At 48.1% G+C, this 26,676-nt stretch overlaps 1 protein-coding gene and 1 long non-coding RNA gene across 3 annotated transcripts in view; one reads left to right on the top strand and one right to left on the bottom strand.

The window, feature by feature from the left end:
* The window catches only part of LOC140425129 (uncharacterized), a 65,368-nt gene extending 61,206 nt beyond the window's left edge, over positions 1-4,162 (bottom strand). Inside the window, exon 1 of the long non-coding RNA XR_011947768.1 lies at positions 4,025-4,162. This is a non-coding gene — a long non-coding RNA (uncharacterized lncRNA). The remainder of the gene's footprint in view (positions 1-4,024) is intronic.
* Positions 1-25,914, top strand: part of LOC140425128 (serum paraoxonase/arylesterase 2-like) — a 90,449-nt gene extending 64,535 nt beyond the window's left edge. The window contains exons 8-9 of one of the 2 annotated variants that reach the window (XM_072509050.1): positions 2,859-2,987; positions 25,659-25,914. In XM_072509050.1, the coding sequence (XP_072365151.1) occupies positions 2,859-2,987; positions 25,659-25,829 (300 nt within the window). In that variant the 3' untranslated portion in view covers positions 25,830-25,914. Of the gene's footprint in view, positions 1-2,858; positions 2,988-3,701; positions 3,954-25,658 lie in introns of those variants that run through there. The other variant, XM_072509052.1, reaches the window with a different exon arrangement.
* The last annotated feature ends 762 nt before the right edge of the window (positions 25,915-26,676 follow it).

Below are 26,676 nucleotides of genomic sequence, written 5' to 3'. Positions count from 1 at the left end.
GAACAAAAGGTCACAGTCTCAGGATATGGAGTAGGCCATTTAGGATTGAGATTAGGAAAGATTTCTTCAGCCGGGAGGGTGGTGAACCTGTGGAATTCTCGATTACAGAAGGCTGGGGAGGCCAAGTCACTGAATATATTTAAGAAGGAAATAGATACATTTCTGGACACTAAAGATGTCCAGGGGTATGGGGAGAGTGTGGGAGTATGACATTGAGATAGAGAATCAGCCATGATCACATTGAATGGTGAAGCAGGCACAAGGGGCCGAACTGCATATGTGATGAATGTAGGAAATTATGTATATTTTGTTGTAGTAATGTTATTAAAAACCCTGTGTTACAGGCAATGCTAAAGCTGTGATAAAGGGGTGGTAAAGATGAGGTATTCATTGATTTTAGCCATTTACTTGTTTACAGAGAGGTGGCAAATAGAACGTTGCTTTGATTTTGGAGAATCCCTGGGGTGTAGATAATTTATGAGGGATTATGTTAAATCATAGATACCTATTGGTCGGTGTTATCACTCCTGTGGTGTGTAAGCCTTCCCAACAGTCTTTCAATTTGTTGGGATTCTTGTCCAGTCCTAACCAAATTGTGGGCTCCATGCCTGGATTTTGAAAAGTATAATTCCTTGTATATGTAAAGTAAAGCTCCAGGTAAATAGATTAGATGGCATTGAGGTACGTAGGGAAGAGGTGTTGGCAATTCTGGACAGGCTGAAAATAGATAAGTCCCCGGGACCTGATGGGATTTATCCTAGGATTCTCTGGGAGGCCAGGGAAGAGATTGCTGGACCATTGGCTTTGATTTTTATGTCATCATTGGATACAGGAATAGTGCCAGAGGACTGGAGGATAGCAAATGTGGTCCCTTTGTTCAAAAAGGGGAGCAGAGACAACCCCGGCAACTATAGACCGGTGAGCCTCACGTCTGTAGTGGGTAAAGTCTTGGAGGGGATTATAAGAGACAAGATTTATAATCATCTAGATAGGAATAATATGATCAGGGATAGTCAGCATGGCTTTGTGAAGGGTAGGTCATGCCTCACAAACCTTATCGAGTTCTTTGAGAAGGTGACTGAACAGGTAGACGAGGGTAGAGCAGTTGATGTGGTGTATATGGATTTCAGCAAAGCGTTTGATAAGGTTCCCCACGGTAGGCTATTGCAGAAAATACGGAGGCTGGGGATTGAGGGTGATTTAGAGATGTGGATCAGAAATTGGCTAGCTGAAAGAAGACAGAGGGTGGTGGTTGATGGGAAATGTTCAGAATGGAGTTCAGTTACAAGTGGAGTACCACAAGGATCTGTTCTGGGGCCGTTGCTGTTTGTCATTTTTATCAATGACCTAGAGGAAGGCGCAGAAGGGTGGGTGAGTAAATTTGCAGACGATACTAAAGTCGGTGGTGTTGTCGATAGTGTGGAAGGAAGTAGCAGGTTACAGAGGGATATAGATAAGCTGCAGTGCTGGGCTGAGAGGGGGCAAATGGAGTTTAATGTAGAGAAGTGTGAGGTGATTCACTTTGGAAGGAAAAACAGGAATGTGGAATATTTGGCTAATGGAAAAGTTCTTGAAAGTGTGGATGAGCAGAGGGATCTAGGTGTCCATGTACATAGATCCCTGAAAGTTGCCACCCAGGTTGATAGGGTGGTGAAGAAGGCCTATGGAGTGTTGGCCTTTATTGGTAGAGGGATTGAGTTCCGGAGTCAGGAGGTCATGTTGCAGCTGTACAGAACTCTGGTACGGCCGCATTTGGAGTATTGCGTACAGTTCTGGTCACCGCATTATAGGAAGGACGTGGAGGCTTTGGAACGGGTGCAGAGGAGATTTACCAGGATGTTGCCTGGTATGGAGGGAAAATCTTATGAGGAAAGGCTGATGGACTTGAGGTTGTTTTCGTTAGAGAGAAGAAGGTTAAGAGGAGACTTAATAGAGGCATACAAAATGATCAGAGGGTTAGATAGGGTGGACAGTGAGAGCCTTCTCCCGCGGATGGAGATGGCTGGCACGAGGGGACATAGCCTTAAACTGAGGGGTAATAGATATAGGACAGAGGTCAGGGGTAGGTTCTTTACGCAAAGAGTAGTGAGGCCGTGGAATGCCCTACCTGCTACAGTGGTGAACTCGCCAACATTGAGGGCATTTAAAAGTTTATTGGATAAACATATGGATGATAATGGTATAGTGTAGGTTAGATGGCTTTTGTTTCGGTGCAACATCGTGGGCCGAAGGGCATGTACTGCGCTGTATTGTTCTATGTTCTATAAGTCCCTGTGCGTGCCCACCCTCTCCTGGCTTGCCTGCATGCGCGCTCCCCTTGCGTGCTTTCACCTTGCGCGTGCTCTCTATTTCTCTCTCTCACATACCTAGCCATCGGTGCAACATTCCATGGACGAGTTGTTAAACAATTATCAAATTGAATAGTGATGCAGGCTCTACAAGCCACTTGGCCTACTCCTCATCCTGTGTTCCTCTGATCAAAAAACATGGAACCATCGCGTTTAAGGGCCAAACCTTATTCCAATATGTTGATGCCATTTGAAGTTCAAGAGAAAACCTTTGGTTATAAGTAAGTGGGTTGCGAATAATTTGAATTCATGGATGGAAGTGGTAGATGATGTGAAGGCAGAAATTACAATAATACTGTTCTGGTACCGATGCTTAACATATAGCTGCTCCAAAATCCTCTCGTTATGAGCACAATTGTATTCTTTATAACAGGTTGGCTGGCATCTGTTACAGAAGCCTCAATTAATTTGGTGTGTGATTTTTAGCCTGCAATGTGAAAGAATACTTATTGCCAACCTTGAAAATGCAATTTAATTGTTTCTCTTAATATTGGTTGTTCCTTTGTGAAGATTGTGCATGTCGGAACGTTGCCTGACAATCTGGAAGTGGATCCCAAGACTGGAGATGTGTGGATTGGTTGCAGTCCTAATTGTTGGAAACTATTCTTCTACAACCTTGAAAATGCCCCAGGCTCGGAGGTTTGTTACTTAAAGTGTTGAGGGAAAATGCAACTCTTTCTTTCTTACAGGCGTTGAATTCCAAGTTGGTGCAACTACTAGGCAAACTGAGCTGTTGCCTTGGGTGTCACAATTTGGGGGGGGTAGGGGTTGTACAAAGAAACAGAATGAACAACTCATGAAACTCAGGTATGAGAAATTTATGCTAAATGGTGGATTTCCGACATTTGGGTTTTTGAAAACTGCCACTGGCATCTTCCTTTCCAACCTCCAGACCGACTTCAAAAGTATCCACAATGTTGGTTTCAGCAATAGTTGCTAGGAGTAGGGATAGCTGCATTTGATCTTTAGGCAGCTGTGTGGTTTTCCAGTGGAGCTGCTATGCCTTCCCTGCGCTCAATACGTGTCAGTTAAACTGCAGAGCATTGATTGGAAGGGTAGCGAACGTGGGAAAGACAGACCTTCTCCAATCTTCGATTCCATTTCCCCCAAGCTGACTGCTCTAGCTCCTCAAATCACAGGTTCCCTCTCTCCTGATGTTTCAGAGGAAGAATCTATGATTGGAGCAACAAGTGAAAGAGGGAACCTTTCATTGGAGGTTGGTAAGCAGTTATTCTGGCCAGTCCTGATGTCAACATGCAGGAGACTTTTCGGCTGTGCCATCATCCATTACTTTGACCATATGCTTGACGACCAGTCCCACCCAGTTGATATTCAGCACTTATTCTTTTGCAGGATGGAGGATAAGAACAAAAGAGGCGGAACCAAACCCAGACAGGGTTGGGATGGGGGTGGGAGTATATACTGTTGTCTTGGATGCACAGGAGCATGGGAACCTAGCCCAATAGTGTCACAGTAACATCTTTGGATGCCTCTCTAAGTTTAAGATGATCCTGTTGGAAGTAAAGGTTAGGATATTATTAAAATGAATGTATTGTTTAACAAAAATAAAATTGAATTGCAAACCAATTCAAACCAAATTGTAAACCATGTCTCGGGAGCAATTAAGAGAGAAGAACAAAGAACAGTACAGCACAAGAAAAGACCCTTCAGCCCACCAAGTCTGTGCCGATCATGATGCCTGTCTAGACTGAAATCTTCTGCACTTCTGGGATCCATATCCTTCTATTCCCATCCTATTCGTGTATTCGTCAAGAAACGCCACTATCGTATCTGCTTCCACCACCTCCCACGGCAGCATGTTCCAGGCACTCGCCACCCTCTGTGTAAAAAAAAAAAAAATTAACTTGCCTTGCACATCTGTACATTTTCTCCTCGCCCCTTCTATGTTCTCTAGTAATTGACTTTTCCACCCTGGGAAAAAGCGTCTGACTGTCCACTCTGCCCATGCCACTTATAATTTTGTAAACTTCAATAGGTCGTCCCTCACCGCCTTTGTTTTCACTGGTCTGTGTTTATCCAACACCTCCTCATAGATAATACCCTCCAGACCAGGCAACATCCTTGTAAATCTCTTCTGTAGCCTCTCCAAAGCCTCCACATCCTTCTGGTTATAGTGTGGCAACCAGAATTGTATGCGATATTCCAAATGTGGCCTCACTAAGGTTATGTATAGCTGCAGCATCACGTGCCAATTTTTATAATCAATACCCTGACTGATGAAGGCAAGCATGCTGTATATGCCTTCTTGACTGCCTTATCCATCTGCTTTGCCACTTTCAGTAACCTGTGGACCTGTGCACCCAGATCTCTCTGCCTGTCAATACTCCTCCATTTACTGTATAATTCCCATCTGTATTAGACCTTCCAAAATGCATTTCCTCACATTTGTCTGGATTAAACTACTGGAAAATGAGGCTGGAGAAGTAATAATAGGAAACAAAGAAATGGCAGAGGAACTGAATAGTTACTGGTGGATGAACTTCAGGAGAATCAGGACAGAGATGAGTGTATTGGCCATCACTAAGAGTGGCATGGTGGCACAGTGGTTAGCACTGCTGCCTCACAGCTCCAGGGACCCAGGTTCAATTCCCGCCTTGGGTCACTGTGTGGAGTTTGTACATTCTCCCAGTGTTTGCGTGGGTTTCCTCCGGGTTCCTCCCACACTCCACAGATGTGCAGATTAGGTGGATTGGCCATGCTAAATTGCCCCTTTGTGTCCAAAAGGTTAGGTGGGGTTACTGGGTTGTGAGGAGAGGGTAGAGGTGTGGGCTTAGGTGGGGTGCTCTTTCCAAAGGCCGGTGCAGACCTGATGGGCCAAATGGCCTCCTTCTGCACCGTAAGTTTTATGATTCTATGAGAAGGTTCTGGGGAAACTGAAAGGTCTGAAGGTGGATAAATCACCTGAACCCAGAATTCTGAAGGAGTTAGCAGAGCAGATTGTGGAGGCATTGGTGGTGATCTTTCAGGGATCACTGGAGGCAGGGACGGTCCCAGAGGACTGGGAGGGAGGCAGAAGACGGGAAATTATAGGCTGGTTAGCCTGACATCAGTCATTGGTAAGATTTGTGAGTCCATTATTAAATATGAGATTGGGGAGTACTTGGAAGAGCATGATAAAATAGGTCAGCACAGCTCCGTCGACAGTTAGGAAGACACATGCAATGTTAGCATTCATGTCGAGACAGGTCAAATACAAGAGCAGTGATGAACTTCTGAGACTGTATAAGGCTCTGGTCAGACTCCATTTGGGTATTGTGAGCAGTTTTAGGCCCCCTAGCGAAGGATGGATGTGCTGGCCTTGGAAAGGGTCCAAAGGAAATTCACAAGAATGATCCCTGGAATGAGGAGCTTGTCATATGAGAAGTGGTTGAGGACTCTGGGTCTGTACTCGTTGGAGTTTAGAAGGATGAGGGGGGGGGGATCTTATTGAAACTTACAAGATACTGAGAGTGGACGTGGAGAGGATGTTTCCACTAGTAGGAAAACTAGAAGGCAAGGCCACAGCCTCAGACTGAAGAGATGATCCTTTAAAACTGAGATGAGGAGGATTAATAAGGTGTTACGGGCAGAAAGCAGGAGAATGAGGATGAAAAACATATCAGCCAAATTGAATAGCGGAGCAGACACTATGGCCCGAATGGTCTAATTCTGCTCCTATGTCTTATGGCCTTGTGGTCGTAAACGCCATCTGCCATTTCTCTGTCCAAGTCTTCAACCAATCTGTATCCTCTGACAATCCTCTTCACTGTCCGCAACTCCACCGCGTCGTCCGCAAACGTACTAATCAGACCAACTACATTTTCATCCAAATCATTTATATATACTTCAAAGGACAAAGGTCCCAACAGTGATCCCACTACCCTCTGTCTTCTAATGACCGAGCCAGTTCTGTACCTATCTTGCCAGCTCATCTCTGATCCCGTGTAACTTCACCTTTTGTACCAGTCTGCCATGAGGGACCTTGTCAAAGGCCTTACTGAAGTCCATGTAGACGATATCCACTGCCCTTCCTTCATCAATCATCTTTGTGACTTGCTCAAAAAACTCGATCAAGTTAGTGAGACACGACGTCCACTTCACAAAACCATGATGCCTATCAGCAATAAGTTCATTTGTTTCCAAATGTGAGTAAATCCTGACGCTAAGAATCCTTTCCAATAATTTCCCTACCACAAAAGGCTCACCGGTTAATAATTTTCTGGATTATCCTGTTTCTCTCGTTATTTGGTTCTAAATATGGCGGTCAATGTGGTCGCCTTCATTAATTCTAATTACGTTTGCTTTAGAGTCGCCAGGTATCTTTCGATACCGCCACAAGGTTCAAACCCGAATACTGATCAAAGAGTCGGTACACCAGTTAGTTAGTTCAAAGTCAATACTATTTATTTACACACACAGCAATATCTACTCATGCACGAAATACTACAGCCTAAACTATCACTACTGCTAAAGCCTATACTTAGCTTCGGGCGCCCACTCAGTCAGAGGAACAATGGCTGTTGTTCGGGTCTGAGGCTGCTGGGGTCGAAGTGATGATGGTGAACAGCTAAGGTCGTCCGTCTGGTAGCGAGCGTTGACCTTGGACTTACTTGCTTCTGGTGTAGCTGGTGGAAGGGTCTCTCCACTTTGAGAGCCGATTCTAAGAGAGCGATTCTCTCTTGGGGACTTCTTCTTATATCCAAAGGGGATTCGCGCGTTTATGGGCGGGCCTTGAACTTGGCCCCAATCAATTGGGCCGTATCTTGATCACTTGTATTGATCCTGACCAATAAAGGGGTGGGTGCCCTGATGGCTGGGCGTGTCCTAGGTGGCCGGTGGCCTGGCTTTGTTTGTGCTTTCGGTTTGGGGAACTGGCGCCGTGAGGTCTGGAGCCAGATCGGTTACTTGAGTATCTCCCTTTGTTCCCTGAGATGGGCTGTCAATATGCTAATGAACCAACAGTTTCAGTCTCGTCTGGGAGCTGCGGTTCCAATACACGTAGAGGCTCTGTGCCTGCCTGCTTTCTTAGCATTGTCCAATATTCCCTGCAATCTTTGCAAACATCCATTTTGTATTCTGGAAGTCGCCATCCGAGATGGCTACAATGTCTGCTGCCCTTCTTAAACAAAAGGAACAACATTGGCTATTCTCCAGTCTTCTGGGTCCTCACTTGTAGCCAATGAGAATACAGAGATTTCTGTCAAGGCCCCAGCAATTTCCTCCCTTGCCTCCCTTAGTATTCTGGGATAGATCCTATCAGGCCCTGGGGACATCTACCTTAATGCTTTTTAAGACGCCCAAAACTACCTCCTGTTTGATATCGACATGACCCAGAATATCTATACACCCTTCCCTAGACTCAGCATCCACCATGTCAGGCTCGAACGGCCAGATGGCCTACTCCTGCTCCTAGTTCTTATGTCCTTCTCTTTGGTGAATACTGATTCAAAGTACTCATTTAGTATCTCACCTATTTCCTCTGGCTCCACGCATAGATTCCCTCCTCTGTCCTCGAGTAGGCCAACCCTTTCCATGGCTGCCCTCTTGCTCTTTACATACTTATGTAAAGAGTTAATCATCCAACTCAATAGCCTAATCCTACCTTTCCCCCCCGCCAATCCTTTGAGCCTCTTCACCCCAAGTGCTATGTCTTTGTCTTTTTTAATACTTTTATTCTCCTTTTTCACACTTTCTCCCAAATTTACACCCAACAATAAGCAATAATCAGTAACAAATGTAATGTCAATCCCCATATCAATAACAACAATCCCATCCTCCCACCAAACCCCAGACATTAGCCCGAATGTTAACATAAACAAATGACAAAAAGGAATCAAATATCACCCATAGTCACCATAAACACATAGAGTCCCTCTCCCCCAACCCCAGCCACCCTGCTAATGGTTCAATGTGATCCAATTCTCGAAAGTGCATAATGAATAATGTCCATGAATTGTAGAACCCCTCCATCCTTCCCCTCAGTTCAAATTTGACCTTTTCAAGCGCCAAGAAGTCCAGCAGGGCCCCCCGCCACGCCAGGGTACAGCGTGGAGAGGTTGATCTCCACCGTAACAGGATCCGCCTTCGGGCGATCAACGAGGTGAAGGCTATAACATCTGCCTCATTTCCAACCCTGGATGATCCGACACCCCGAATATGGCCTCCCGAGGGTTCGGGTCCAGTTTCATGTGCACCACATTAGAGATTACCTTAAACACGTCCTTCCTGTAATCCTCCAGCTTTGGACAGGACAAACATATGAACGTGGTTTGCGGGGCCCCCTCCGCAACGTTCACACACATCTTCTACCCCCTCAAAGAGCCGGATCATCCTCGCCCTTGTAAGGTGTGCTCTATACACCACCTTCAGCTGTATCAGCCCCAAACCTGCACACGAGGTGGAGGCGTTCACTCTCCGGAGCAGCTCACGCCAGATCCCCTCCTCCATATCGTCTCCCAACTCTTCCTCCCATTTTGCCTTGATCCCTTCTAGCGACGCCGTCTCCTCCAAAATAGCCCCGTAAACCGCCAATACTATCACCTTCTCCATTCCCCCTGTCGTCAGCACCTCCTCCAGCAATGAGGAATCCGGCTCTACTGGGAAGCTCTGTATCTCCTTTCTGGCAAAGTCTCGAACCTGCATGTATCGAAATATTTCCCCCTGCTCCAGCCCATACTTCCCTCCCAGCTCCTTCAATCCTGCAAAACGACCCCTAAGAAACAAATCTTTTAGTGTCCTAATTCCTGTCTCCTCCCATCTCTGAAAATTTCCTTCCCACTTCCCTGGCTCAAATCTGTGGTTCCCCCGAATCGGCATTTCCCTTGACCCTGCCCCCAACCCGAAGTGCTGTCGAAACTGCCTCCAAATTTTCAATGAAACTAATACTACCGGACTCCTTGAGTATCTCCCTGGGGCTGTCGGGAGCGGCGCTGTTGCTAGCGCCTTCAATCCCGACCACCTACCCAAACTGTCCTCCATTCTGACCCATTGGGAGTCAACCCATCTGACCCAGCTCCGTACCTTCTCCCTATTCGCCACCCAGTAATAATACATCAGGTTCGGAAGACCCAAACCCCCTCAGCCTGCCTTCCTCTCTGTAGTAGCACCTTTTTAATTCTGGCCACATTCCCTGACCATGTACACGAGGTAATCATCCCTTCAATCTCTCTAAAAAATGCCTTTGGCAGGAAAATTGGCAGGCATCGAAACATAAACAGGAATCGCGACAGCACATTCATTTTAACCACCTGTACCCGACCCGCCAGTGACAGAGGGAGACTGTCCCACCTTGCCAGATCAGCTTTCACCCTCCCCACCAAACTAGAAATGTTGGGGGCTACGGAGCCCCCCAGCAATCTCGAGTAATCTGCACCCCCAGGTATCTAAAGTGAGTCCCTGCCTTATGGAATGGCAGCACCTCCATCCCTACCCCCACCCCTGGCTGAGACTCTACAAAATATTCACTAATGTCTAGATTTAATTTGTACCCTGAGAAAGACCCAAACATCCAAAGTAGCTCCAGTATTCCCCCTATTGACACACTCGGTTCCGACACATATAATAACAAGTCATCCATAAGGACACCCTATGCTCTATACCCCCCGCACTATCCCTTTCCATACCCCCAAACTTCTTAATGCGATGGCCAATGGCTTAATTGCGAGTGCAAACAGCAAGGGGGGGGGGGGGAGAACATAGGACATCCCTGCCTAGTCCCAAGGTGGAGAGGAAAGTATTCTGAGCTGATGTTATTTGTGCAGACACTGGCCTCGGCACCTTATATAATAGCCATACCCAGTTCACAAATCTGGGTCCAATTCCAAACCGCTCTAGAAGTGCCTTCAAATACCCCCATTCTACCCAGTCAAACGCTTTCTCAGCGTCCAATGCCACAACCACCTGTTTCCTTTTCCTCCGCCGGTACCATAACCACGTTCAATACCCTCCTAATGTTCGAAAAGAGCGGCCTCCCTCTCACAAACCCCGTCTGATCTTCACCTATCACCTTGGTGTGGCATTCCTCCAGCCTACCCGCCAGTACCTTCGCCAATATCTTTGTCCACGTTTAAAAGTACGAAGTCTGACAACACCAGGTTAAAGTCCAACAGGTTTGTTTCGATGTCACTAGCTTTCGGAGCGCTGCTCCTTCCTCAGGTGAATGAAGAGGTCTGTTCCAGAAACACATATATAGACAAATTCAAAGATGCCAAACAATGCTTGGAATGCGAGCATTAGCAGGTGATTAAATCTTTACAGATCCAGAGATGGGGTAAATTTAAAGTAAATGTAAATGTAAAGATTTAATCACCTGCTAATGCTCGCATTCCAAGCATTGTTTGGCATCTTTGAATTTGTCTATATATGTGTTTCTGGAACAGACCTCTTCATTCACCTGAGGAAGGAGCAGCGCTCCGAAAGCTAGTGACATCAAAACAAGCCTGTTGGACTTTAACCTGGTGTTGTAAGACTTTGTACTGTGCTCACCCCAGTCCAACGCCGGCATCTCCACATCACGTTTAAAAGTGATATGGGCCTATACGACCCACACTCCGTCGGAACCTTATCTTTCTTAAGTAACAGGGAAACCGTGCCTGCCCCAAAGTTTGTGGTAACACCCCCTTCCCTATCGCCTCCTCAAACATCCCCACCATCAGAGGTACCAGCTTATATTTGAATTTTTTATAATATTCCACCGGAAACCCATTCGGCCCTGCCACTTTCCCCGACTGCATCTTTTATCTCCTGCTCCACTATCGCTCCCTCGAATGCAGCCTTGTCCCCCTCCCCTAACCTCGGGTACTCCAGCCCATCTAGAACTTTCTGCATCTCCCAGCCTCCCCCAGGTGGCTCTGACCTGTACAACCTTTCCAAGTGCTATATCTAACTGTTTCTTGAAAACATACAATGTTTTGGCCTCAACTACTTTCTATGGTAATTAATTCCACAGGCAGACAGCTCTCTGGCTGAAGACCTTTCTCCTCATCTATGTCCTAAATGGTCCGCCCAAGTGTGACTTCCTGGTTCTGGACACCCAGGTTGGCAGCGACGTTCTGGAGGAGGACTTCCTGGGGAAGACAAGGAGGCGCTCATGAGGCGTTTGGTTAGTGGTGGTACACAGCAGCGACCGGATGGAGTGGAGAGCGTCCGGGAGGACCTCCTGCCACCGGGAAACTGGGAGATCCCTGAACCGTAGGGCCAGTAGGACGGTCTTCCAGACCGTGCCGTTCTCCCTCTCTACTTGCTCGTTCCCCCGGGGGTTGTAGCTGGTCGTCCTGCTCGAGGCTATGCCCTTGCTGAGCAGGAACTGGCGCAGCTCGTCACTCATGAAGGAGGACCCCCCTGTCACTATGGATATACGCGGGGCAACCGAACAGTGTGAATATGGTGCCAGGGGCTTTAATGACTGTGGCCGCTGTCATGTCGGGGCAGGGGATGGCGAAGGGGAAACGAGAGTACTCGTCCACCACGTTCAGGAAGTATGCGTTGCGGTCAGTGGAGGGGAGGGGCCCTTTGAAATCCAAACCGAGGCGTTCAAAGGGGCGGGAAGCCTTGATCAGGTGCGCTCTATCCGGCCTGAAAAAGTGCGGTTTGCACTCCGCGCAGATGTGGCAGTTCCTTGTGACTGTACGGACCTCCTCCACAGAGTAGGGGAGGTTGCGGGACTTTACGAAATGGTAGAATCGAGTGACCCCCGAGTGGCAGAGGTCCTCGTGGAGGGCTTGGAGGCGGTCTATTTGTGCGTTGGCACATGTGCCGCGGGATAGGGCATCGAACGGCTCGTTCAGCTTTCCGGGACGGTACAAGATCTCATAGTTGAAGGTGGAGAGCTCGATCCTCCACCTTAAGATCTTGTCATTTTTAATTTTGCCCCGCTGTGCATTATCGAACATGAAGGCTACCGACCGTTGGTCCGTGAGGAGAATGAATCTCCTGCCGGCCAGGTAATGCCTCCACTGTCGCACAGCTTCCACTATGGCTTGGGCTTCCTTTTCCACTGAGGAATGGCGGATTTCTGAGGCGTGGAGGGTTCGGGAGAAAAAGGCCATGGGTCTGCCCTCTTGGTTAAGGGTGGCCGCCAGAGGTACGTCGCATGCGTCGTTCTCGACCTGGAAGGGGAGGGACTCGTCGATGGCGCGCATCGTGGCCTTTGCGATATCCGCTTTGATGCGGCTGAAGGCCTGGCGAGCCTCTGTCGACAGGGGGAAGGTAGTGGACTGTATTAGCGGGCGGGCCTTGTCTGCATACTGGGGGACCCACTGGGCGTAATATGAAAAGAAACCCAGGCAACGTTTCAGGGCTTTGGAGCAGTGGGGGAGGGGAAATTCCATAAGGGGGCGCATGCGTTCGGGGTCGGGGCCTATTATCCCATTGCGCACTACGTATCCCAGGATGGCCAACCGGTTTGTGCTAAAAACGCACTTTTCCTCGTTGTATGTGAGGTTCAGGGCGTTAGCGGTCTGGAGGAACCTTTGGAGGTTGGTGTCGTGGTCCTGCTGATCGTGGCCGCAGATGGTTATGTTGTCGAGATACGGGAACGTGGCCTGCAACCCGTGCTGGTCAACCATTCGGTCCGTCTCCCGTTGGAAGACCGAGACCCCGTTTGTGACACCAAATGGGACCCTTAGGAAGTGGTTATAGATGCCCGTCTGCCTCGAAGGCGGTGTACTTGCGGTCACCTGGGCGGATGGGGAGCTGGTGGTAGGCGGACTTGAGGTCCACGGTGGAGAAGACCTTATACTGGGCAATCCGATTGACCATGTCGGATATGCGGGGGAGAGGGTATGCATCTAGCTGCGTGTTGATGGTCTGACTATAGTCTACGACCATCCTTTGCTTCTTCCCGGTCTTTACTACTACCACCTGGGCTCTCCAGGGACTATTGCTGGCCTGGATTATGCCTTCCTTCAGCAACAGCTGGACTTCAGACCGAATAAATATCCGGTCCTGGGCGCTGTACCGTCTGCTCCTAGTGGCGACGGGTTTGCAATCCGGGGTGAGGTTTGCAAACAAGGACGGCGGTTCAACCTTGAGAGTTGCGAGGCCGCAGATAGTGAGTGGGGGTATTGGGCCGCCGAATTGGAATGTTAGGCTCTGCAGGTTACACTGGAAATCTAATCCCAGTAATGTGAGCGCGCAGAGTTGGGGAAGGATGTAGAGCCTGTAGTTCTTAAACTCCCTCCCTTGCACAGTTAGGTTTGCGATGTAGAACCCTTTGATCTCTACGGAGTGGGATCCTGCAGCTAGGGAAATCTTTTGCGGGCTTGGATGGATGGTCAGAAAACAGCATCTTACAGTGTCTGGGTGAATAAAACATTCAGTGCTCCCGGAGTCGATCAGGCATGACGTCTATTATCCGTTGACCAGCACCGTTGTTGTCGTCTGGAGCGTCCGGGGCCGCGATTGATCCAGTGTCACCGAAGCCAGTCGTGGTAGTAGTGTCACGGCGTCTTCTTCGGACCCCGAGGAGCTGTCGATGCTGGGGTCCTTTGTTGTCAACCAAGATGGTGGCGTCCATGAATCGCACGCGGCCGGGGGTGGACAAAACGGTCGCCCCCATGGATCGCACGTGGTCGGGGGTGGACAAAATGGCCGCCCCCATGAATCGCACGTGGCTGGGGGGTCACAAGATGGCGGCGCCCATCCTCCCCTCGTGGTGTCCGGGACCCAAAGTGGCGGCACCCGCGGGTCGCACATGGGGCGCTGGGGGGGTTGGGGAGCGTTTGGGATGTGCTGGGCTCGTTCTTCTCCGGGGATTGCGGCGACCCCCCCGGGACCGGCACACTGCCGCGTAATGGCCCTTCTTGCCGCAGCTTTTACAAATAGCTGCGCGGGCCGGGCAGCGCCGCCGGGGGTGTCTTGCTTGTCCGCAGAAATAGCAGCGGGCCCCCCCCCCCGGGATGGCTGGCGCTTTAACCGCGCAAACTTGCGAGGGGGGTGGTGGAGTTTGTCACGACGGGGGTCCAAGGAGCCCAAGGGGCTGCCGCGCGGTCGGGGCTGTAGGCGCGGGCGTTTTGCGAGGCCACATCTAGGGAAGCTGCAAGGGCCCGTGCCTCTGAGAGTCCTAGCGACTCTCTTTCTAAAAGTCTTTGGCGGATTTGGGCAGAGTTCATACCTGCCACAAATGCATCGCGAATTAGCATGTCCGTGTGTTCGATTGCGTTCACCGGCGGGCAGCTGCAGCCCCGTCCCAAAATTAGCAGCGCGGCGTAGAATTCTTCTAGCGATTCTCCGGGACTTTGCCGTCTCATCGCGAGTTGGTGGCGCGCGTAGACCTGGTTAACGGGCCGAACGTAGATGCCCTTCAGCAATGCGAGCGCCGTCGGGAAATCCTCTGCGTCTTCTATGAGAGGGTAAATTTCCGGGCTTACCCTCGAATGCAGGACCTGCATTTCCTGGTCTTCTGTGATCCGGCCGGGGGCCGTTCGGAGGTAGCCTTCAAAGCATGCTTGCCAGTGTTTAAATACTGCTGCCGAGTTCGCTGCGTGGGGGCTCATCCGCTGGCATTCCGGGGCGATCCGGAGCTCCATAGTCTTTTAAGCTCACTTAATAAATTGTAGCGCACAATGACTTACGAGAGAGACGAGAAGTGATGAAGTCGATTCAGGCTTTATTAAGCGAGACTTGTCCCCAGCAGCTCAGCAACAGAATGAAGCTGCGGGGAGAAGCTCGGGTTCTTATACTCCGCCTTCAGGGCGGAGCCAGGAGTCGGCAGCCAACCAGGACCCGGGATCTGTCAGCCAATAGCATCACGGCTTCACAGTCCCACATGACCCCTAATACATACCACCACATGGGGCAAAACCCACGCAGACACAGGGAGAATGTGCAAACTCCACATGGACAGTGACCCAGAGCCGGGATTGAACCTGGGACCTCGGCGCCGTGACACTGAAGCATCTTTGTATCCTCCACACAGCTCACCCTTCTATCCAACTTTGTGTCATCTGCAAATTTGGAGATATTACATTTAGTTTCCTCATCCAAATCATCAATATATATTGTGAATGCTGGTCCAACGCTGATCCGTGCAGTACCCCACTAGTCACTGCAGGTCAACCAGGTTCGATTCCCGGCTTGGTCACTGTCTGTGCAGAGTCTGCACGTTCTCCCAGTGTCTGTGTGGGTTTCCTCTGGGTGCCTCCTACAGTCCAAAGATGTGCAGGTCAGGTGGATTGGCCATGCTAAATTGTCCTTAGTGTCCAACAGGTTACGTGGGGATGCTGGGTTACGGGGATAGGGTGGAGGTGGGTATGATGCTCTTTCCAAGATCCGGTGCAGACTCGATGGGCCGAATTGCCTCCTTCTGCACTGTAAATTCTATGATTCTGTGGTTATGCCCCTTGTGACCCGCGGTCTTTTTTTGGAGGGCTTTTGCCCTTCTCCCTCTCCTTTATGATATGTGGCTTATCTGCATGGGTTTCCTCCGGGGGCTCTGGTTTCCTCCCACAAAGGCCTGAAAGAAGTGCTTGTCAGGTGAATTGGACATTCTGAATTCTCCCTCAGTGTACCCAAACAGACACCAGAGGGGATTTTCACAGTGCTTCATTGCAGTGTTATTGTAAGCCTACTTGTGACACTAATAAAGATGACCACCAGCGCATCCACTACTCGAGCCACTTTCTTCGGCACTCTCGGATATAGATTATCAGGCCCTGGGGATTTATCAGCGCTCAGTCCCATCAATTTCCCCAACACCATTTCTCTACTAATATTGATCTCCTTCAGTTCCTCCCTCTCACTAAACCCTGTATTCCTCAACATTTCTGGAATGTTATTTGTTTCCTCATTTGTGAAGACAGAACCAAAGTATGTATTTAGTTGGTCAGCCATGTCTTTGTTCTCCATTATAAATTCCTCTTCTGACTGTAAGGGACCTACATGCGTCTTCTCCAATCTTTTTTCTTCACGTACTTATAGAATCTTTCAGTCAGTCTGTCTGTTCCCTGCAAACTTACCAATCCCTTGGTCCTCCTTTGTTGAATTCTAAACTGCTCCCAAGCCTCAGACCTGTTATAGTTGACCAATTTGTATTTCCTTGGATTGAATACTATCAGAATTTCCCTTGTTAGCCATGGTTTGGCCACCTTTCTCGTTTTACTTTTGCGCAAGATGGAATAAACAAACTTTTTCCCAAATTTAACATGTAGCCTGAAAACCCCCCGAATCTCCATGCAGCTCCCCCATACACTCCTTGAATGTAGCCATTGCCTATCCACTGTCATCCTTTGAAGTAATGTTTACCAATTGATCATAGCCAACTTGCACCTTAGATCATCGTTGTTTCCTTTATTAAGATTCAGGATATCTCCGAATCAAATAAGTCATACTGCAGATTTTTTCTAAAATTTTAACAATTAAACACACAAAAACACCCAACATTTACAAAATCAAAACAACCCCTTGGACGCCCCCCGCTCGCCCCCCAGCAGTTGGCAGCACCCAGCTCCCCGAAATGCAATTCAAACAGACCCCATCTCTTGTGAAACCCCCACTCGCCCCCCGCCCTCCCCAGTTCAGAGCAAATTATACCTTTTCCCAAGTACAAAAATTCCATTAGATCCCCCAGCCATATTGAGGCACAAGGTGGAGAAGCTGACCTCCACCCCAACAGGACCCGCCGACCTGCCTGTGACGACCAACAAGACGAAGGCTGAAACATCTGCCCTGTCTGCAACTCCGGCAAGCCCGAAATCCCGAATATGGCCCCCAGGGGACCAGTCCACATGCAGGAGCGTCGACATGTTGCTGAAAAACGACCCCAAAACTTTTCCAACTTCAGGCAGGACCAAAACACGTGTATGTGATTGGCTGGACCCCTCCCATACCGCTCACAAGTAGCCTCCACCCCCTCAAAAAAAAGCTCATCCTTGACTTTGTCAAGTGCACTCTACGTACTACCTTCATTTGTATCAACCCCAGCCTCGCACAGGAAGTCAGGGCATTCACCCCCGCAGCACCTCACACCACAACCCCTCCTCCAGTGCCATCCCCAACCCTCGTCCAACTTGGCCTTAACCCCTCCAGAGACATCGTATCTTCACCCATAAATCGCCAAGACGACACCCCTCCAACCCCGTTACCGACAACACCCCCCCTAGTATTGTGGGCGATGCCAGCGGAAAAGGATGAACAGACACCTTTTCACAAAATCCCACACCTGCATGTATCTGAAACCCTCCCCTTGCAGGACCCTCAAACTTCGCCCCCAACTCCTTCCAACTTGCAAACAGATCCTTTATTTCCACCAAATCTCGCTCCTCCCATCCCCGAAAACCCGCATCCATCCTCCCAGGCTCAAACCCATGGTTCCCTCAAATCAACATTAACATCAACCCCTCCCCCAACTTAAAGTGCTGCCGAAACTGCCTCCATACTTTCAGCGTGCCACCACCAGCAGACTCACCGACTACCTCCCTGTGGCAAACAAAAGTGGCGCCATTGCCATCCGCCCTTACAGGAACCTGCCTCCATCTTCACCCCCAATGCTTCTGACTCCATGCTCCAACGCCGCACCTTCTCAGCACTCACCGCCCAATAACAATATAATAAGTTCAGAAAGGTCAAGACCCCCGACTGTTGCCCTCACTGGAGCACCATCTCCCTAATCCTTGCTACCTTACCTGTCTACGCAAACGACAAAATCCACTTCTCCACCCCAATAAAAACAATTTCGGCAAAAAGTGAAACAAGAATAAAAACTGCAGCAAAATATTCATCTTAACCACCTGCACCCAGCCTGCCAACAATAGGGGAAATCTATCCCACCACAATAAATATTCCTTAACCCTCCTCACAAAACTTGTAAAGTTCAACTAATGGAGCCAAGCCCAGTCCCAAGCCACCTGCACTCCCAGATACCTCAAGTGGGTAGTTGCCACCCAAAGTGGCAACTCCAGCTCCCGCCCCCAGAGGAGACACTACAAAAGACAAACTTTTTCTCAAATTTAACATGTAGCCTGAAAACCCCCCGAATCTCCATGCAGTCCTATTATATCCCCCACTGAAGAACCCGGATTGAAAATGTGCACAGCCTGTGCTTCACCGCAACCTTCCCTCCTTATCCCCCTCCATTTATCAGAGCACGTCAACACTATGGCCAAGGGCTTTATTGTCAGTGCACATAGGGCACCCCTGCCTCATTCCTCTGTACCTCATTCCCCTGTACGAAGATAAATACCCTGAATTCATCTAGTTTGTACACACACTCGCCATCGGGTCCTTGTACAATAGCTTCACCCATGCCATAAACTTAGGCCCAATCCCAAACCCCTGCAACAAATAGCTCCACTCCACACGATCAAACGCGTTCTCTGCATCCAGCCTCCTTCAACCCCAACTCATTTACAGCTGCTGGGGAAAGCAGCACATTATAGAACAGTACAGCACAGAACAGGCCCTTCGGCCCTCGATGTTGTGCCGAGCATTGTCCGAAACCAAGATCAAGCTATCCCACTCCCTGTCATTCTGGTGTGCTCCATGTGCCTATCCAATAACCGCTTGAAAGTTCCTAAAATGTCTGACTCCACTATCACAGCAGGCAGTCCATTCCACACCCTAACCATTCTCTGAGTAAAGTACCTACCTCGGACATCCCTCCTATATCTCCCACCCTGAATCTTGTAATTATGCCCCCTTGTAACAGCTACATCCACCCGAAGAAGAACCTGCGGATTCTGGGTGTCCCTGAGGGCGTGGAGGGGTCGGATGCTGGGGCGTATGTGGCTACGATGCTGAGTACGCTGATGGGCGCAGGAGCCTTCCCAAGGCCCCTGGAGCTGGATGGGGCGCACAGGGTCCTGGCGAGGAGGCCAAGGGCGAATGAGCCGCCGAGGGCCGTGGTGGTGAGGTTCCACCGCTTCACCGACAGGGAGTGTGTCCTGCGATGGGCGAAGCACATTAGACGACAACTGTCTTCATAAACCCAGTCTGCTCTTCCCCAATCACTTTTAGGAGGCACTCCTCCAACCTGAGCGCCAACACTTTTGCCAAAGTCGTGGCATACACACTTAATGACGATATTGGCCTATACGACTCTCACACTGCTGGGTTCTTGTCCTTTTTCAGCAGCAGAGAAATGGATGCCTGTCCAATTGTCTCTGGCTGTATCCACTTCGCTATCATGTCCTCTAACATCTCCACCAGCAGTGGCACCAACCTATCATCCAGAAACATCTGATAAAACTCCACCGTGAAACCATCCAGTCCCGGTGTCTTACTTGTCTGCATCTTCCACATCGCCGCCCGCACTTCCTCCACCCCCACTAGCTCCTCCAACCCTGCCCTCTGCTCCTCTCCCACCACAGGACACTCCAGCCGCCCCAAAAACTCCCTCATGTCTGACTCATCCTCCGGAAGCTCCGACTTATACAGATGCTTATAAAACTCCTCAAACTTCTTGTTCACCTGCTCCGGTTCCACCACCAACTCCCCGTCCTTTCCTGGACCCAAACAATATCTCTCGTGCCGCATGCGGGCAGAACTGACCCATCAACAAGCAGCTAGCCTTCTCCCCATACTCGTATACCACCTCCTTCGCCGCCTTAACTGCTGAATTGCCTTTCCCGTGGACAAAAGGTCAAACCTTGCCTGCTTCTCCTTCTTCCTCACCAGAAGATCCAAAGTCCGATCTTCCGCATTACCTTCCATCCACCTCCAAAATTTCCTCTGCCAACTGTTGCCACTCCTCCCTTGCCTCCCTGTCCACCTGAGCCTTAACCGAGGTAACCTTGCCCCTCACTACGGTCTTCAACACCACTGACGGTGACACCTCCCCAGTCCTATTAAACCCAGTCCTCAGTCACTCTTCCTATTTTGGCGCAAAGGTTTGGGTCCGTCAACAGCCCGACATCCAACCTCCAGGCAGGCCTCTGTGCCAGCCCCTTCTCCAGGACCACATCCACCCAATGCGGAGCATAGTCCGAGATAACAATCACAGAATATTCTGTCTTCCTCACTCCAGCCAACACGCCTTTCCCATGACAAAAAAAAGTCGATCCTCGAATACACATTGTGTACTAGCGAAAAAAAGGAATAACTCTCCTGTGGGTGCAGAAACCTCCACTGGTCCGCCCCTCCAATCTCCTTCATAAACGCAGCCAACCAGAAGGGGGTCAGCAAACCCGAAGGTTTCAACAGTGTTTTCAAGTCTTCCCCGCCCCACCATACAAAACCTGCCCATACAGGTTCCAATGACTGTTGTCCCTCCCTCCACCTTGCTCCTGTTCATCAGCAACTTGCGTCTGCTGGCATGGCAGCCCCTGCCAGAGCCCCATCCCCCACATCGAACAAACCACCATCAAACCCCCCCACACCTAACCCTTCCAAACTCCCAACATGCGCCAAACCATCCCTACCCAACCACCACTTAAAAAGTAATAACTAAAGAGCAAAAACAGCAACACAGAAATAAAAATAAGTAAATAGAGAACAAAAAGCCTAAAACCGTCAAAGTCCAAACTCCATTCAGCCCCAGTCCTTTAGTTTTCACAAACACCTCTACCATCTCAAAATAGTAGTTTCTGGAGTTGTGTGTGACCCCCAGCTTCGCTGTATAGACCACCCCAAACCTCACGTTGCTTTTATACAATGCCTTCGCCCAACCAAAGGCTGCTCACTTCCTCACCAGCTCTGCCGTGAGATCCTGGTATATACATATACCACTACCTTCCCACATCACCTCACTTGGTGAGTTGCCTTCTTGAACCCCTGCAGTCCGTCCTTGAGGTGTAAGTGCACCCACTGCGCTGTTAGGGAAGGAGTTCCAAGATTTTGCCTCAGCAACAGTGAAGGGATGGCGATATATTTCCAAGTCAGGGTGGTGAGTGACTTGGAGGGGAACCTCCAGGTGGTGGTGTCCCCAGGTATCTGCTGCTCTTGTCCTTCTAGATGATAGTGGTCATGGGATTGGAAGGTGCTGTCTCAGAAACCTTGGTTACTGCAGTGCATCTTGTAGATGGTACACACGGCTGCCACTGTTCGTCGGTGTTGGTGGATTTGAATGTTTGTGGAAGGGGGAGCAATCAAGTGGGCTGTTATGTTCTGGATGGTTATGAGCTTCTTGAGTGTTGTTGGAATTACACTCATCCAGGCAAGTAGAGAGTATTCCATTACATTCCTGACTTGTGTCTTCCAGATTGTGGACAGTCTTTGGGGTGTCAGGAGGTGTGTTACTTGTCTTAAGATTCCTAGCCTTTGACCTGCCCTGCCAACCACAGTATTAATGTGGCTAGTCCAGTTCAGTTTCTGACCAATGGTAATCCCCAAGATGTTGAATTCAGCAATGGTAATGCCATTGAATGTCAAGGGGCAATGCTTAGATCTGCTCTGGTAGGAGATGGTCTTTGCCTGGCACTTGTGTGATGCGAATGTAACTTGCCACTTGTCAGCGCAAGCCTGAATGTTGTCCAGGTCTTGCTGCATTTGGACATGGACTGCTTCATTATCTGAGGAGTCGTGAATGGTGCTGAACATCGTGCAGTCATCCGCAAACATCTCCATTTTTGACCTTATGATGGAAGGGAGGTCATCGATGAAGCAGCTGAAGATGGTTGGGCCTAGGATATTACCCTGAAGAACTCCTGCAGTAATGTCCTGGAGTTGAAATGATTGACCTCCAACCACCACAACCATCTTCCTTTGTGCCAGGAATGACTCCAACCAGCGGAGAGTTTTCCCCCGATTCCCATTGACTCCAGTTTAGCTAGGGCGCCTTGATTCCATACTCAGTCAAACGCCGCCTCGATGTCAAGGGCAGTCACCCATTCACCTTTGGCATTCAGCTCTTTTGTCCATGTTTGAACCAAGGCTGTAATGAGTGACCCTGGTGGAACACAAGAGTCCGTGAACAGGTTATTGCTGAGTAAGGTCCACTTGATAGCACTGTTGATGACTCCTTCCATTACTTTGCTGATGATGGAGAGTGATTGGGCAGAAATTGGCTGGGTTGGATTTTTCCTGGTTCTTATGTACAGGACACACCTGAGCAATTTTCCACATTGCTGAGTAGATGCCAGTGCTGTAGCTGTACTGGAACAGCTTGGCTAGGGGAGCAGCAAGTTCTGGAGCACAAGTCTTCAGTACGATTGCCAGAATATTGTCAGGGTCTATTTGCAGTATTCAGCCATTTCTTGATATCATGTGGAGTGAATCGTTTTGGCTGAAGACTGACATCTGTGATGCTGGGAACCTCCGGAGGAGATTGATGGATCATCCACTCGGCACCTCTGGCTGAGGATTGTTGCAAATGCCTTAACCTTGTCTTTTGCACATATGTGCTGGGCTCCTCCGTCATCGAGGATGGGGATATTTGTTGAGTCTCCTACTCCAGTGAGTTAATTGTCCACCACTATTCACGGCTGGATGCAGCAGGGTTGCAAAGCTTAGATCTGATGCGTTTGTTGTGGAATTGCTTAGCTGACTGTTACTTGTTACTTATGCTGTTTGACACTCAAGTAGTTCTGTGTTGTAGTTTCACCAGGTCAACACCTCATTTTTTGGTATGTCTAATGTTGCTCCTGGCATGCTGTCCTGCATTCATCATTGAACCAGCATTGATCCCCTTGCTCTTTGGTGGTAATGGTAGAGGGGGGGGTATGCCGGGCCATGAGGTTGCATACTGTGGTTGAATACAATTCTGCTGCTGCTGATGGCCCACAGCGCCTCATGGATGCCCAGTCTTGAGTTGTTAGATCTGTTCGAAGTCTATCCCATTTAGCACGGTGATGGTGCCACACAACATGATGGAGGGTATCCTCAATATGAAGACTGGACTGTGTCTCCACAAGGACTGTGCGGTGGTCACTTCTACTGATACTGTCATGGACAAATGCATCTGCAGCAGGCAGGTTGGTGAGGAAGAGGTCAAGTATGTCCTGTAACTGCTCGAGACATCCTTGACCCAAGCACCATGGAGGCAACATACCATCCTGGAGTCATTTTTTAAAAATATATATTTTATTGAGGCATTTATATATACACATCAAACACAACCATAAAACAAAACAAATAAACAGGGCTGCAAATAATCAAAACACCCAAATACCTCTTTTCCTCCCCCCCCCCCCCCCCGCTGACATCTGGCAAATCCTGGAGTCCTGTTGATGAACACAGAAATGCCGATCCATTCCCCTTACAATTGAATCCCCTCTAACTATTGCTTTTCTCACACTTTTTACTGCTCCCCTCTGTAGCAGAACCAACCGTGATGCAACAAATTTGGCCTCTGCTGCTTTCCCCTGAGAGTTCATTCCCCTCAATAGTATCCAAAGTGGTATATCTGTTTTGCAGTGTAATAGTCAGAGATTCCTGCACTGCCTGCCAGTTCTGCCTGGTGGTCACTCATTCCCTGCCTCCCTGTGGAGTCTGAGCCTGCGGTGTGACCACTTCTCTATATGTGCTATCCATGACACTCTCCACCTCATGGATGCTCCACAGTGTCCCCAGCCGCTGCTCCAGTCTGAAACCCGGGCTTCTTGGAGTTGCAGCCGGAGACACTTCCTACACACATGCTGGCCCCGGGAAATGGAAATGTTCCCAGTTTCCCACAAATCACAGCTTTGAGCTCTCCTGCCATTACTACCCTTCAAATTAAACCTTTGGAAGATGCTTGATATTAGATTTTATTCAATTCTCTATGGCCCTTCTTTACTTGTCTTCATTACTACCAAGTACAGCCCTTACAGATTTTAAACCACAAAAACTATTTTTATACTATGTGATAAAAGTTGTAAAGACTTACCGACGTTACCCACTACTTACCAATAAGCTCTCTCCCTTGTGGCCTCAGCTGTTGCAGCAGGGCAAGATCACTCACTGAAGATTTTAAAAGTTACAAAGCAGGGAGAAAAAACAAAAATCATCTATTCACCTCCGCATCGAATTCCCATTCTGTTTCAAATTCCCGAGTTTCAAACTCACTCTGGCTGTGTCTCACTCGGATGTGGATGTGTTCTGTCCCATTGCTCATGTGCAAAGCTCATTGAAGAAGCAACAGGAAAAGAGAGAGACAGAGGCAGCGGCAGCCAACCTCCGGAACAACTCAGCTAGAGATGAATTGCTGAAGACAAAAGTCAGTTTGTGCAAAAGATTGTTTTATTTGTTGAACCAAAGACCACTACCAAGTCCTGGTTACTGACGCCATGCAGTGTGGTAGTCACTGGCTAGATTTGGCCAATAGATTTATGGTTGTTGTTTGGTAAATGAAGGGGTAGAGTTTAGGATTACAAGAGAAACAGATGCTTTTGGGTTTCCAGTATTTGAGATACTAAGTGCTTACTGCTAATGTGCTGAAGTCTAAGATTGTTCTTTGTAGTGTTTCATTATCTTCTACTTTAATAAATATTTTTATTGTTTTTAAATAGGAGAGATTTGAGTTCTCACCATTTCTGCAGACTTTTCTCACTAATATCCAAACCATGTGAAACCAGTGTTTCAGGTTGGAACAGCTCTTGAGCATAACATCAGCATGGTTTGGCAAAACAGTGTGCATAGTCTTTTGAACACTTGGTTATGAGAGGCCTAGTGATTTTTTAAATTTTAAGTGAAGGGTGATCTGCTACTATTGGTCAACAATTCAATTTACTCATAGTTGAATGCCTGCTTGTGTAGCCTATAAATATTGAAGTAAAACTTGCACTCGGAACATTCCTCTGAATCTGTAAATATAAACCTCTCCTGTTAATTATCTTAATGTGTTTGAAACAGTGTACTGTTTGAAAAATATAGAATATTGGCACAAACATGTTATTATAGAAATAGGAGGGCTGTTGGAAATGTACCTCAACATTTAAACTTGAGCCTTTTCTAGATGGATGACTATAGTCACAAGAGCACATCGTCTATGTGGGGGTTAAATTCCATATGAGAGGGCAGCACGGTGGCGCAGTGGTTAGCATTTCTACCTCACGGCGCCGAGGTCCCATGTTCGATCCCGGCTCTGGGTCACTGTCCGTGTGGAGTTTGCACATTCTCCCCGTGTTTGCATGGGTTTCGCCCCACAACCCAAAGATGTGCAGTGTAGGTGGATTGGCTGCGCTAAATTGCCCCTTAATTGGAAAAAATTAATTGGGAACTCTAAATTTAGAAAAAAATTCCATATGAGCCCAAGAGCTAACGATGAATTTGGTTTCGTAAAGCTTTAGCTGCAGTTAAATAATTTTAAACTGACTTTGAACTGAAGAAAATATGTACTCAACCAGAAGGACTGTTTACTTCAGCTAGGCTTGTCATCACCTGGTGAAAATAGACATTTGTTTTGGTTAGTTAGAATGTTTTAAAGTTACACTGAATAAGTAAACTTCACTTTTTGCGCAGGTAATCAGAATTGAAAACATTCTCTCTATGGACCCGAAAGTGACCAAAGTGTACGTGAACAATGGCTCCACTCTCCAAGGCTCATCAGTTGCCATTGTTTATGAAGAAAAATTGCTCATAGGCACAATCTTCCACAAGGCTCTCTACTGTGAGCTTAGTGCACAGTCATAGATTGATGCATGCTTTCTCAGCCATTAAATGTCTGTCTTCAGGCAGTGAATAAAAGTTTTTTGTGATTCTTCCTATTCTTAAACAATATTAATGGTCATTTTATTTTGTTTATAATGGTAATAAATTGTAATGTAAATGTTTTTAAAAACAAGGCTACTTCCAATGCATTCTCTTGTAGTGAAAGCAAATTCTTATCAGATATATTTGCGCAGATGGTATTGAAAATGCCACATTTTTCTCCATTCACAGTCTATCACTTGAACAAGTGCAAAGATCGAATGGACTTCTTTGTCACTCAGATTAAGAACATTCAATCAGTGGCCTCTGCCAGTTCCCTCTCTCTAAAGCTCTCCCTAAACTTGTCATATTTTCTCCTTTCATGCCCTCATCAATCTATGCCCACCCAATGTCCCTTCATGGCCTCCCACGTTAGCTGATATTAACAGTTTTATTTGTTCAGATACTGCTCCTCTCTTCAAATTGGCTGTTATTATCCCCGGCCTAAAAAGAAAATGATCCCTATGTCCTTGCCCTTGCAAATTACAGTCCCATCACCAACATCCTTTTCCTCTCAGGTTTTTGGAAAGCAACAACACATTCAAATTCATGAGTATCTTTTGTGGAACTGTTCGAATTACTCCAATTGGGTTTCTTCTCCTACAATACATTTCCTTTTTTTTTTTGCTTTAAAAAAATCCTTTTATTTCTCCCCCATAGCCTTGTTCTCCCGTGCCTTGTCCAAGTTAAAAAAAAAAATATTTATTAAAGTTTTTTGACACAATTTTTCACCCTTACAAACAGTAACCCCCCCCCGTAACAAAATAGCAAGAAATCGCACATAGCAAGA

This window comes from Scyliorhinus torazame, chromosome 6, assembly GCF_047496885.1.
Source record: "Scyliorhinus torazame isolate Kashiwa2021f chromosome 6, sScyTor2.1, whole genome shotgun sequence".
In the NCBI taxonomy this organism is placed as follows: Eukaryota; Metazoa; Chordata; class Chondrichthyes; order Carcharhiniformes; family Scyliorhinidae; genus Scyliorhinus; species Scyliorhinus torazame.
The sequence above is the reverse complement of the archived record's forward strand: the minus strand, read 5'-3'. Positions and strand labels throughout refer to the sequence as shown.